The sequence below is a fragment of the Leopardus geoffroyi genome, chromosome C1 (assembly GCF_018350155.1).
Source record: "Leopardus geoffroyi isolate Oge1 chromosome C1, O.geoffroyi_Oge1_pat1.0, whole genome shotgun sequence".
Taxonomy (NCBI): Eukaryota; Metazoa; Chordata; class Mammalia; order Carnivora; family Felidae; genus Leopardus; species Leopardus geoffroyi.
In genome coordinates this window covers 73,810,001-73,825,000 of record NC_059328.1, presented here as the reverse complement: position 1 = coordinate 73,825,000, position 15,000 = coordinate 73,810,001, and the positions used below count along the sequence as shown (strand labels likewise).

General features: G+C 38.3%; 1 protein-coding gene across 8 annotated transcripts in view; it reads right to left on the bottom strand.

The window, feature by feature from the left end:
• The window catches only part of LMO4 (LIM domain only 4), a 52,571-nt gene that overhangs the window by 24,991 nt on the left and 12,580 nt on the right, over positions 1-15,000 (bottom strand). For 4 of the 8 annotated variants that reach the window (XM_045478169.1, XM_045478166.1, XM_045478163.1 and 1 more), the window contains exon 5: positions 7,664-11,819. The exons of the other annotated variants lie outside the window; for them this stretch is intronic. In XM_045478169.1, coding sequence (XP_045334125.1) covers positions 11,811-11,819 — 9 coding nt within the window. In that variant the 3' untranslated portion in view covers positions 7,664-11,810. Of the gene's footprint in view, positions 1-7,663; positions 11,820-15,000 lie in introns of those variants that run through there. 8 annotated transcript variants of the gene reach the window in all.

The window sequence follows — 15,000 nt, the reverse complement described above, 5'->3', positions numbered from 1 at the left end:
GTGCTTTCTAGAAAACCAGTTTTTGACCTCTAACATGTGGGCACATTTCCTTTCATGAGTGTATGGCTCCCACGATGGAAAGATGCTAACATTCTTAGGAATGAAGGATGATCCACCCAGGGGTCACTGGGGTAAAAATCATTTTAAGGGCCTGGCTGTAATCAACAGAAGTCAAAGATGTCTAAGGGCAGACTGTAATTCCTACCCTTTCACATCAGGCAGGAGGACTGTAGCTCTGCCTCGAGAGAGATAACAGCAGCTCAGAACTAAATCAACCCAGAACCCTGCAGGTGATCCATCTTTGTATTCATTCATTCATTCACTCATTCATTCATTCATTCATTCATACACTTGTTTATTTAGTCTTTTGGCAAAGATTCACTGATGCCAGGCACTCTTCTAGTAGCAGGGATATAGGAATAGATGAGGTGCATTCTTGCCTTCCAGGAACTCTCATTCTGTTTGGAGAATAAATTATTTCCATCTGGTAGAAGAATCTCAAATGTAGCTGGGAACCACCCCCCCCCAAAAAAAAAAAACCACCCACACCCAAAAAAACAAAAAAACTTCACAGAGGAGACAGAACCAGTCTCAGAGAAAGAGCTAAAAAGTCTACAACTATCAAATCCACATTGAATCTATGTGTTAAAGACCACTGCACCAGAGTTGAAGTTTCTATTCTAAAGTCCACCTACTGAGTTTGAGTAAGACTCGAAGACCCAGTTTGCAAATGTTCATGCTCTTCACCTTGCCTCCCTACAAAGGCCATAAGCAAATTCAGAAGAGACTTGTACTTGTCCAAAGCAACATGGAGTAAAGTGGGTCAAATGAAATTAAAATATGTTCCAGCCAAGGTTTGCCTCATAGAAAATGGAAAAAAATGCTACAGATATAGTGAGCCTCCTTTGATAAATGAGAGTGACTCACAATCGTGGCCATTTTTAGAAAATGTAAAGAAAAAATATGCTAACCAACCCGGAGCTCAACTCACATTATTTTAACAGGAGCTAATGAGATTTGATAAATTTCTAGATAGTGAAGAAAGAATTTTAAAGTGCTTCTAAAGACCTCTAAGACAGAGGACACAAACAGTCCAAGCGTTCGGCATTTCTCTCCAGTTTATCCTACAAATAAACGACCGAGGTTCAACAGAGTTTAGCTGCGTTGCAGAGGTGGTGCCGTTCTGGGTCACGGCACATCATGAACATCATGCAAACGTTCAGAAGCTCCACTTCCTTGTCTGTAATATGACAATAATGCCATTGATGGGGCTGTCACAAAAGTTAAGTGAGGTCCAGCACCTGGCACGTAACAGCATATGTCAGGCACACCTGGGTTCGACTGTCAGCTGGACCAGCTACTAACCGTTCAGGGCAAGTTCCCCAACCTTTCTTCGTCTGTTTCCATATGGGCAAAATGGATTCGTAAAATTGATTTTACAGGATTCTTATGAGAAATAAACGCGTTATTGCATGTAAAGGCTGAGCTCAATAATAGTTACTCCTCAACGAATTACCAGACAAGTAGCAAATGATAATTTCTTCTCCTTCCTCAAAGAGCCACAAAATGGGAAGTAAAGGTTAGTACCCTTTTGAAGGAAAGTGTATGGTCAGGAGGGCACTACAACTACTTTCATATGTAAATAATGACACCTAGATCAGTGTCTTCTTCCAAAGGCGATCAAACATTTTTAACATCTACAAGTTTGCTATGGTTTTAAATGTACAGTGTCAACTCCATTATCTGATAGTAGACTTGCCAGGCAGGGGATTAGCTGTGGTAAAGCTTTAATCCTACTATGCTTTCCCCTACAAGAGGCCAGGAGAGCCTGTTGATAAGGCTCTGGGGTCAGGTTCAGTTTTCCTAATACCTTGCTATATGACCTTGAACACGTTCTTTTACTTCTCCAAGTCCCTGCTCCCACAACTGCAAATGTAGGAGTAGTAACAGCTTCCTCAAGTTGTATGCTGGGGATGGCTTATAAAAGAAATTCATGGCCCATATAGAATTAATAGATGTTCATTTCTTTCCTGAGCTACCTTCCACCACCATTTGGTCCGAGTTTATGGAATTCCAAATGTTGTGTAACGTTTGCCTAACAAAAGCATTATTACCTTGCTTCCAAAAATTACATAATTGAAAACTTATATCCACACAGAAACCCGCACACAGATAATTATAGAGGCCTTATTCATAATTGCTGAAACTTGGAAGCAACCAAGATGTCCTTCAGTAGGTGAATGGATAAATAAACGGTGGTCCATCCAGACAATGGAATATTATTCACTGCTAAGAGGAAAAGAGCTACCGAGCCATAAAAGCATGTAGAGGAACTTTAAATGTATATTACTAAGGAAAGAACCAATCTGAAAAGGCTACATACTATACCATTCCAACTACCTGACGTTCTGGAAAAGGCAAAACCATGGAGACAATAAAAAGATCAGTGGTTGCTGGGGTTTGTGGGGTAAGGAAGGGATGAACAGGCAGAGCACAGAGGATTTTTAGGGTGGTGAAAATAATGATGAATGCATGTCATTATACATTTGTCCAAACTCGTAGACTGTACAACAGCAAGAGTGAACCATAATGTAAACTATGGACTCTGGGTGATTATGATGTGTCAATGCAGGCTCATCAGCTGTAACAAATGTACCACTCTGGTGGGGGATGTTGATAATGGAGGAGGCTGTACACGTGTGGGGATATGGGGGGATCTCTGTACCTTCCTCTCAATTTTTCTGTGAACCTAAAACTGCTCAAAAAAATACCTTTTTAACAAATAAAATAATTACATATTATATTCTAAACCAAAAATAAATTATTTGAGTGTAATCCATTGTTTTGAATTAATCTACATTATTATTCCCCTTCATTCGAGAAGATGGGCAAGAGTTAGTTGTAATAGTTTTCAAAGTATAATTAACCCTTAAATTGGAGAGGTGACTACATTTTCCATTGTTTCAGGGTTTACAAGCCAAAAGACTGCCATCCCTAGAACGTAAAGCACTTTTGCCTTCAAATGACTTATCTAAGGCACTGGCAAATATAGCTGTTATTAGTAAATTCCTATTTAACAGATAGACAAAACGAGGTACTAAGATTAAATGACAGGCCTATGGCTACTATTTGATTGGAAAGACAAATGTAATCCTAGGTTCCCTTTGACTTCCCTTCAGGACTGAAATTAAATTCCAAGTATTTCCTGATTTCCAGTTTGATGCTTATTTCACAATAAGCATCAATAAAATGTTATTTATTACATGCTTTAAGATAAAAGGCATGAGTCCCTTCACCCTAAAAATCACAAAGCACACAATACAAGGTAAATATCCCATCATTAATTTTCATAGTGTTCCCCTTAAGACAACAGTGAGTATTGCCTCCCCTTGGCTGATGCAGGAACCAAAGCTAAAAGAGATACACAAGGTGCCTGCAGATACCCAAGGAATCAAAAAGAAAGGCCAGAATTACCTAGTTTTAGAATGGAAATGGACCACACACCTTCTGGAAGGTACACAGTTCTATATAAGTCTCTAGGAATGTGGAAAAATCAAAGAACCTATTTTGGAGGTAGTTGAAGGGAATAGGGATAGTTTCGTAGAATGTTTAGCAGCAACCCTGAGCAGGTTGGTAGTGTTTGGGGAAATATTTTTTTAACTTAGTCACCCAATTCTCATCAAACCCAACCAACCAACTGCCTAACCCCATTTTGTTTTGAAAAATAATGTCACAAATCTGTCCAGAGCTGGATAAAATGTACAGTAATGAGTTCATTAACATGCCATCTGCATGCAAAACAAGGGGATTCCAGAGGCAGAATCCTTTGGTGGGCCTGTTGGAAATCAAATTCTGGGCTAAAAAAAAAAAAATATAAAGTACAACTTAGGGAGAAAAATACTACAGTTACACCTTTGCTTGGCTTATAGCAAAGACTGTCTGGCTTTCAAGAGTAACAAAGCCAGCCAGAATCTTTTCCCCACTTAAAAAAAAAAAAAAAAAAAAAAAATTCTAAAACACATTTTACTACTTAAAGAGGGTAAAAAAAAAAAAAAAAAAAAAATTGCTTACAGCATGAGGTAACTGAAGGAGTCGGTGAATTACACCCATCCCCAGGAAGAAAGACCTAGCTAAAAGCCTCAGTGTCAGAAATCCATTTAGGATTGCCTGTCCTTTGAAAATCAAGCCTGTTTATCTGCCTGATTCACTCAGTAACAAATCAAAAAACTCAAACCTGCCCCCTCCATCTCTTCCAGGCCCCACTGTTCCACTTCACTCAGACAAGGGAAGGATTAGGTTTCCACGGGCTGTCGCTTTAACAAACCAGAGGCAATGTTTCTCGCCACAGTGGTACCCCAAACTTCATCAAGAACATTGGAGTCTGCTTTCATTCTGTTGCGATTTTCATTTCACCTCAGCTCTCCCTGACACACCTGTGAAGTGTCACCAAATGCTGTATCGCATCAACTTAAAAACTGCCAACGCTGCTAATGTCTGAAACCTCCTGATGTCACAGCCTTGCCCAGGCCCGCAGTACACAAAAACATAGCTTGAGTTTCACCACGCACAGTAACAGCATCCTGTATGTGTAGGGAAGAGGTTCTCGGTGGTGGTGGTGAAATAAGACAAACAAACCATAGAAATGGGGTGGTGAGGGTGTTTGGGGAGCCCACTCAGCCTTCTTCCCAATCTGCAGCCAGATACTCCAGCCTCTTGATCCTCCCTTGAAGAGCGATTTATGTAAGCAAGTATTCCTTCCATTCTCCCTACTCCCTTTTTCTCGTGATAGAAATTTCCCCATAGCCTAGAATTTAAGAGAAAATACTTTATCTACTATAAATTCTATAAACATCTATGCCCACTTCCTGCCAACAACAAAAGAAAACAACACCAACAAAAAAAACCTATCTGATAAACACCATGCAGGCTACTGCTTGCACTGGTTATGAATCTCTGGGTATGGAAGGCACTTGCTGAAAACCTGGAATGTACGTATGGTGGTTTTCAGTCTTACGATAGACAGTAGCGTAGCGACGCGGTTGAGTGCATGGGTCTTGCAGCCTCGCTATGTGGTGCAAATCCTGCCTATGCCTCGGTGACGTTACCAGACTCAATGTAGTGATTTTATGAGCGTGGGTCATAACATACGCATAACAAATACATAGTATCTTGTTCTTTGCAATCAATATTCTGTAGTGTCGAATCTATCGTGTGCTGGTCTGCGCATATTTCTCAGGTCCTTACAGGATGTATGTATATTCATCCATGTCCAATGAGAAGGGTAATTTAGTCTTCAGACTGGAAAAAAACATATATTGGCTAACCTAAGTCTCATTTTGCACACAGCAGAATAAAAGATTAAAAGAAAGCCTGCAGAGTCACTGGGCTGAGATACTCTATGAAATAACATATAGACACTATGGGCTTTGAGAACAGGTACTTTGGCACCAAAATGCACTAGTCAGGAAACTGAGCCAAAAAAAAAAAAGTCTTTTTTTTGCTTAGCCATTAGATTAACATCAAAATAACTTTATTATCTTGAGTAGAATTTTTTATTTCATTAAATTGAGCAGAAATTTTTCCTTAGCTATTTTTTCTCTTTGTAATGAAGGCAGCTTGGATTTAATGGTGTGTGATAGTAATTTATTTACAAATTTTGATATCTTTTTGGATCCTAGCAATTAATGGGAAAATAGTACAGCCAACAAAATTTTAAAACTCAGCTCAAAATCATATTTGGATGTAATTAAAGGTATAATCTGTTCCATTTGAATACTTCAGTGCTCTTCCATCTTAAAACAACACATATGAATAGCAGTTCTTTCACGATATAGCTATCTGCTTTGCACATCATGCTAGAACGTGTAAAAATTTTCTATAAAAATTGTTGTGTGTGTATATTACCTCTTTTATACTTACAGAAGTATGCGTTACTTTGATAGAACTGAACCCATTGACCTGTTATTTGCCACAAATATCATCTGCAGACTTAAGACATAGTTCATCCAAACATTTTAAACATTTACAAATCCGTATAGGACATAGTTAGATAGAGTCATCCATTTTGCTTTCCAGACTAATGTGATTACTGAAGCCTTGCTCTTTTTCCTCAGCAACAACTTGTAGGCAGAGTTGTTACCAATGATACTTAATTACTCATCATGGGGTAGTTGAGATTTGTCAAAACTAAAAAGAAACTTCTTTTAGAGTGAGGCTAAAAAATGTAGGCAATCTAAACGAGTTGGCATTCCAGGTTGGATACAGATAAAATGCGATAGATACCTCAGTTTTTTAAGGGAGGACAGAAACCTAGTTACGGCTCATAGAATAATCTGCATCACTGTTGCAGCCTAACAATTTATAAAGAAATTGTACCAAATGGTACCAGTGGTCAAACAGCAGCTCTGGCAACTTTGGGCCTTAATGATAGTGGTCAGCCATACTGGAGTCTGAGGCATAAGGAAAGGGAATACCGATCCTGCCTTTATTTAAAATTCTGATGTTTTGTTCACCATAGATGTTTTTGCATTAATTTTATATTTACAAAATGTTGCACCATAACATTATCCTGATTACTGATTTTCTGGCACTCCCTTAAATTTTGCAGCAAAGAGTGCATTCACTTCACTCTCATCCTGGCCCTGCTTACAAAGTCACCTCCCTGAAACTTCACGACCCCATCTGTAAAAACGAGGCAATAATCATCAAGATTACTGTAAGGACTGAGATGTGTGTAAGAACTTGTTAATCGTACATGTGAACATGTAAATACATTTACAAAGCACTATACAACTCCAAGATGAAGTTATTATATTATACATTCTATTTAAAGATGTAAGGTTTATGGAAAGCGGAAGTCCCATGATTGATGACAAAAATCTATCCCAGGCCTTAGAGGGATATGCGGTATTTAAGACACACCCATCGCTACCTAACCTTACTTAAATAAAGAAAAAGGTACACAATTACAGCCCGAGCAAGCAATTTCCTCTCCAGCTTTCATAATTAATCTTCATTTGTAAATTCAGTCTGTCTTCAGATTTTCTCTTTTCAGTTCCTAAAAGCATTCAATTCAACGCAAATGAAAAATTAATTTAGGAAGAAACTGTTTTCCTCTTAAAAAAATAAAATCACAGCTCAAACTACACAGGTGAAAGCCTACGAATAGATGCACCGCATATGAAAATTATTTTTGAAAAAGTTGAGGACGTAAACCTTTTGATTCAAGGTAGGGGGATCTTTCTAGGCCCAAGGAAGGTGAGATGCCTCCTGTTCTCGTGAACTAATGATTGTTTCCAAGCTGGTTAGAATTCAGTGCTAATTGCATTTTAAAACACCACCTCTGATATCCTTTCCTCTCTCAGGATCTTACATCAATGTTTCGCATTTTCAATAAAACCTTTTGCACTTCACCTTTTTTACTCAACAAATCCTGAACTTTGGATCAGCTGGAAGAATTTGGTTCAGAGGCTTTCCTTTCCCCGGCAGGTTTCGATCTGGTGGTGGGGATGCTAACACCTGGGAAAGGCTGTCTTGCCCCTGTTTCTGAGGGGAGAGAGACAACTAAAATAGGTATTTTGGTGGCTAAACTCAGGCTTGCCCATTCTAACACAGTCATTAAACAACTTTCTAGTGTCATTCAAAGAACTTATAACAGAATCAATTGATTTTCATCCTCTGCTTTATTAGTTGTGATTTAGGAGATAGAATGGCCCTGTTTACACAGCTGTAACATGTCAGGACCTGTAGTACATTATTGGCTCGAGGCCTCCGAGTTACAGTCCATTCTCAGCAGAATCAATCTGAACTCGCAAAACATTCCCTCTAGGAAACATGCACATATCTACTAGCATAAAGCACTTCTTGTACAACTGGAAATAGTATTCACTTGAGGTAAGTTGCAAGTTCACCTTCCAAAAATCAGTCCTGACTTGTCATTGCTCTCAGCATGTTCACGATGGGAGCAGAGGGCTACAAATGCCTCTTAACTAGATACCCAACATGGGTGAATGTGTTACACTTTGCTGCTAGTCGGGGCTCAGACTCTCCAAGTGGGAGTTGCTGGCTGTTTAACATGCGTTCAGAGCATTGCCAATCTAAAATGGCTGCTCAGTAATACTTTAATTGCAGTTTCATGGAAACAAATTGCTATTTAACTGCAATAAGCATTTCTGTGACTTGGCTGGACTGACAATAGGTGAGCCTTAGTAACAAAGTGACAACTAACATCAACTTGCAAAGGCTCTGTGTTTCCAACAGTCTCTCAAAGGGAGTCATAGGTGCACTAGCACCCAGGAGAGAATTCACAGGTGAAGGAGTCTTTGGACAACCTCTTCTCTCTTTAAATACATCTATTTAGGTTACAGGGAAACTCTTTATTAGTGCCTTGATATATAGCTCTTGGACTCACTGTTGTATAATTTATTGGCCCTAAGAAAATATTTTATATAAATAGTAGTACACATTAGAATCTTACTCTATTGACATTTAAAGCCATTTAATTTAAGAGCTTCATTCTAGATGATTAGTTGTTTCAAATATCAGTGTTAATAAGAGCAAAAGAAAGAACTTAAATACAGTGAATAGTAAGAGGATGACAATTTCACAGGCTTCATTTTGGTGTGACAGTTTTCTCATTTTATATTTTATAAGACACTACAGTCCATGTTAAACTATTTCCTAATAAATCATGAAGAGCTGGAAATAGTTCCTTGTGGCAAACGATTTGGTTTAGAAAAGCTTCATCCGGGCTCTCCTGCCTTTCGGGGTGTGTAAATCTAACTAGACAGATAGGTTAAAAATATATATATAAAAAAAACAATAAAAAAAATAAACATTAAACCCTTTCAGAGGACAATCTTTTTACAAAATTGTTTCATTAGCAAGAGTGACAATTTGCATGATTGAGACATTTATATGTATCATAAACATTTTTTTTTAATCAGGAGTTCAGCAGGGCTCAGTAACATTTGCTTTTATTTAATTGCACTTGCTTGTAGGGGTTGGGGGCCATCTTGCTCTATGATGTGGTTAATATTAAATAAGTCCTTTCAAAAGAATGGAGAACATCTCACTAACATCGCAAATGCAATGGATGAAAGGTGAACAAGCTCGTGGATTTTTTTTTTTTTTTTCTTCTAAGCCATGTTGGGGTTGGGGGAGGAACACAATCACCGCTCACATCAGAATAAACCTGAGTGTTTTTAGGAGCTTTCTATCCACACAGAGCATCCCCATTAGAGCCGGGTTTTATTGTTTGAAATGCCTCTGGTTTCAAGAAAGTGTTTTACCTAAAGCAAGACTACTACTTAAATATGTTCTATTGTATATTCATAGCTCCATTAGTCCTTCTCCAATTTAGCACATCAAAGAGAAGGCTTCATCACTTGCATGTGGATTATACTAACATGAGTGACATTTGTAATCTTATAGGTCTGCAACTTAAGAAATGCTTTTAGAAGCTCGTTATTAAATATGCAGCAGTGCTTGAGGAACCAGCCATATAATAGTTCATTTAAAGTCTTTAATGACCTGAGCCCTCCACATCACCAAATGCCACACTGTATTACTTACTAAAAGTTATTAACTATCCCCTTTGAATTTCTGCACTATATGGGACATGAGTGCTTACGCCAAAAAGAATAGAGGGGATGCTGGTATTCTTATTAACACTCCCCCTTTCTATGCTGAAGAGTCCACATTCCTTTAAAGCAGCTTAAAGGGGTCGGGGTGGGGGGGGTGGGGGGGTGGGGGAATGTAAGAACCAGAACTAGTCCCTAGAAATTCCCCCAGGATTTAACTCAAACAGATACTGTTATGTCTGTGATTTTGTTCATTTTTTTTCTTGCATTTTCTTTTCATAAAGCTCTAATAGAACTATTCACTTTAACTCTCTACCTTTAAATTCTCCTACAGGAGGTTCACAGGAGCTTTGCAGTTGGAGCAACTGATTTTTCCTCCTGGCCTGCAGTCTTTGAAAGCAGAAGATCCCAAAGGGAAACTGACTGCTGGTTGAAATGTACTGAACTGGACCTCTCTATGTAACCTGTTCTGAGAGGTCTACGTTGGGAGCTTTTCGGGAACAAGAGAAAATAAAACAAATGCCATTTTTAGAAAGAATATTTCAAGTAGCATTATAAACACACCTGGTTTTTTTATGAACCTGTGATACAAACTGTACTGGAGATCTGCTCGCAAACCTGGCACAGCAGCCTCTTTGGTCCTTCCTAACACTGACCATGAGCCACCAAGTCCTTGGCCTACGCACGCTTTCCACAGGGCGCCACTGGGGTGCTGGGTCTGCTGCCCAGAACTAGCAACTAAATATCTCAAGATTACTACTAAGTGAAATCGAAATCCTACCCCAAACATATGGAAAGGCAGAGCGAGGAGCGTAAGAGCAAAACAAAATAAACAAATCATACAGCAGACCACAGGAGTCTAAAAGCTCACCAGGAAATGGTGGCTCCACCCACTGAAGTCGGCTGGCTGTCAAAGAGCTCTGGGTCCCTAACAACGAAGGAAACTTCAAAATGCGTACAGGTATGGCTTAGAAATGCTATTTCCTTCAAAAGCTATAAACTTGGTTAAGAGAACAAGACGGTTACACCACATTCTTTAGCATGCTTTTCGCCAATACCCAAGGCTTTCCTATTGAGAAAAATGAATCAACGGAATAGCTGAAGAATCAAACAAATATTTATAAACACAAAAGATTCACTGTGATATAGGAGAAGTGTAATGAAGTGCTTAAGTTACCAGAATATTCTGAACTTATAAAAAGGACTCCGTTAGAAACATTGCTTTGTAGCCCTGCCAAAAATGGCATGGTTAAGTAATTTGAAAAAAACCTTACTGGCCCAGAGCTAAATAAACACACACACCACACCTCCCTTGACCCTGAAGATTTAGAGTGAAGTTGGTATCAAACAAACAAACAAACAAACAAAAACTACTAAATTTTTCCAAAATACAACGAAGAGAAAAAGCAGTGTTTAAATCCAAACTCCATCGAATATTTTTTCTTTTAAGTTTTTATTATTTAAATACACCATACTAGAGCAAATGTCTCTGAAAATATCACAAATAAAAGATTTTTTTCTTCATTCAGCAAATTAGAAGTAGGGGGAAATTTCTACACAGTAGCTGCTATGAGCCTGATTTTTTTTCCAATTTTTTTCTTTTTTTCTTTTTTTTTTTCATTCTTTTTTTCTTTTCTTTGCCATGGAAGTAGCAACATTAGGACAAGAACACTTACATGCATACATACATTGTATTTTACAGAGATACAATAAAAGTGTTTGTGATAGAATATCACAAAAGCCACATCTCTTTCCTTTATCTCATGTTCAGTTTTGATTGAAACACATTTCCTTACAACACTTAAATATACAAAGAGCAAATAGAATGTTGTTAAGGTAAAACACAGGGTACAAACTCTGGCCAGTGCCCTGCTAATTGTTAATGAGGGTAGAAAGCAGATTTGAATGCTTCTTTTAATTAGCTTCATTAGTCATTTCCCTCCTCCCAAGCTCCCTCCCCCCCCAAAGATGTCCTCCGGTGGATCTTTTTTCATTTTCTCTACAGTCTCCCCATTAGCCCAGGTTCATGGAGTCCTTAATGTTCATATTCAGTCATTTTAATACACCAATAAATGCGGGAAGGGCAGTCAAGACTAAAGAAGGTGCAATGGCATGGAGCTGGCACTGGTGCTAGCTACAAAGGTGACCTGTCTACTGAAGACACATGGGATCCACCTGTGATGAACAAAGTCTGAGATGAAGGCACGCATTCTGCATTACTCTGACCTTTTAGCAGACCTGCAAGAAATAAAAACGGGCATCTTAGCTAAAATGCTAAATTTGAGATATTAAACTCAAACATGACTGCTTTTGTCTTCTCTACATTCACTAATCTTCTTTTATTAGATTACTTTCCAACTGTGACTTGATGGAGGCTTTCTACGCTACTTACTCCGGCAGTGAAGAGCTAAAGCATAACGTTTTCTGCAGTTTCACTAGCAGAGAAAATGAGACAATAAATGGACTTTTGGAAAGTTTCTGGTATAAAGTTCTACAATGAATTGCTTAACCCTCTTAAAAGCAACTTTCTTTCTGAAAAGAATGAACTGCAACATCTTGCCTCAGTAATAGTCTCTTAAATGCACCTTCGGAGCCCAGTCCTCCCCAAGGAAGTTTTGGGCTAATGTGCTCAACCGCAGGACCTTTGGCAAGGTTACTTTGTGCCTCAGTTTCCTCATGGTTAAAGTGGGGATAATAAGGCTGTTACAAGGATTACATCATACGTATGGGACACTTTCAACAGTGCCTGGCACATAATAAAAGCTAAACAAACACTGGTAATTATTATTCTGATATCCTCATATGATGTCTATTCATCCATGTCCTTCTCAACCTAAAGGTATGTGTTTGTACACGTGGGTATATATATCTATGTATACAGACAGATACAGATATAGGTTAGGTATATATATATATCTACATATGTATATGTATACACACACACACACACACACACACACATGCACATACCATACAAATATTCAGATACTACTTCTCCCTTAGTATTTCCTATCTATGTCACTTAATATTACATAAATATTGTAAATACATGAATCAAACATGTAATGTGTTAATGACTTATGCTCAATTAAAAAACATAGTTCAATGGAAGTCTAACTTTAATGTCTAAGTTAGAAATGATAATCCACACGGTCGTCAAATACAATCTGTTTGCAATTACCAAAATGAAATAATATATATTAGGTTTTTATGGTTTTTAAATGACATTTCGAGCTTCCCAGGAAGTTCTTGTTTCACCCTTTCCCTAACTTACTAAAAGCCTGAAGTCTATTAGGAACTGCAACCCCCCACTTCCAAGCTAATTAAAGTGGTGGAGGCTTAATTCCCCAGAGTGGAAGCTCAGTGTGAGAAAGGTAATTTGTCTGTCCAGAACAAAGATGCAGCAGCAGCCAGCGAGCATATTTAATAAATGAGCATCAAATGTCCTCTACGATGGACACACACAACACCAATTATGTAACTACGGGGACTACGAAGTGATATGTAAGCTAGAACACTTGCTAAATTTTCCTCCAAAAAGCACTGATAATTCTAGATGGAACCACCACTCTTGAGTGGAAGAAAGAATTCCAAAGCAGGCAAAAATTAGCAAAAAAAAAAAAAAAAAAAAAAAAAAAAAAAGAGAAAGAAAAAAAAATCAGCCACAATTTTGGATTGTATTTACAGAAGTCTCTAGAAGGCAATGTTTTCCTGAGGATAACCAAGCCTCCTTTAAATGGTAAAGGCTGTAAAATGTTGGTAGATCCTGAACACTAGTGGTCTGAGATTTCAGTCAAGACCCCGTAAGATTTATAAGCTTAAAATCATTTTTCTAGAATATACCAAAGCCAATGATGCAGAACAACTTAAACTACACATCCCCGACACTGGCAACAAATTTCAGGAAAATAAAAGTTTAAAGGGACCAGCTGATGGGGACCTATACTTTCTATACAATTAGCTGCCTTTAAAGAAGGGGTGTATAAGTAATCAACTCATTACTTTTCAGCCAGAGGATGCTTGGGTATATTTATTATGCATCATGCACTAAAAACGTAATTGGTTCTGCGAATAGAAGGAAAACGGCCAAAATTAATGTCCAATTTTCCCTACCAAAAACATAGAGAATGAGGAGAGAGAAGAAAATAATAAAATGGAGCAGTTTGTCATTTCTCCCTATCTCCTCTCCTCCAGAAAAGAAACACCACAGGGTTTGGGAAAATAATTTTAAAGCATTCTCTAGGTCCAAAAAGCAGTTTATGTTCCACCAGGAAGCGTGTTTTCATTACCTCTTTCCCCCTTGCCCTCTCATTAATATCTCCCTGGACCACGTTCAGCTTGCCCAAAACCTTTATTTACAAAAACCGCCTTGTGAATTGACTGTGCTCATGGTGAGCTGAGCACCGAGGGCGAATATGTGAGACATTTATGCCAACAGGGAAATGTTCTTAATTAACATCATCCCCAAAACACAGCTTCTTACCTATGTCTGACAAGAACATATCCTTAAGTTATACTTCCCTATGCCTTTTAAGAGCTATTAATTTTTGAAGGCCACCACCTGTCTATTTGGCTTCCAACATTAAGGAAACATGTACCAGTTGGTTCCTACTGGTGCCCTACTACATCCTGTGACCCAAAATGAACATCTTCCCTCTCCCATCCTGCAAAAGGTGTGGTAAACAGAAGACTGATCTACAAGGTACAACACATACCATCTTGTAAACACGTCCGCCAAGTGTCTCTCCAGCCTTCCTCCCTAGCACCTCTGAATTTACGTCACCTTGCACCCGATAGGACAGTACCGTGAGATCTTGCTTGTATTTCCTATGTGCCCTTTGCACTACATTTTCCATCTTGTCTCCACATCCCTGCATTCTCACGATGCATGCTGGTTTAGTTGCAACAATCATTTTTTTCTACTTAAGTCAGGGAAAGAAATGGTATAAAACCAGCAACAAACTTAGGATGTAATCTGCAGAAAAACTAGACTTTTTACATGGGAGGGGGTGGGGAAGAGATCAACCATGTTCTTCCTAGCACATTTCTTTTCTTCCTTTTTTTTAAAACTTTTTTTGGCTCTCAAGTATGACTGTAAAATGGCTTTGCCTCTAAACTGAAAGGGGTATCTCAAAATATTTACGTGACTTATCCATCGTTCTTAACTCTGCCCTATAGATTCACTTCATTACAATTCAAACCATAAAAATCTAAGTATTTATATGGACTGGCATCCTTAAAGAGGCTTGAAATGCCTCATCAATGGTGACTGGTTAATTTGAAAGAAGAAATTAAACTTCTATTTTTAAAACAGTATTCTAGGTAGCTTTCCATATCAGTAAGTCAAAAAAAAAAGTGTTCAGATTCTCATGTATTAACATTTACTTAATAAAGAAACAGAAAATACATTTAAACTTAT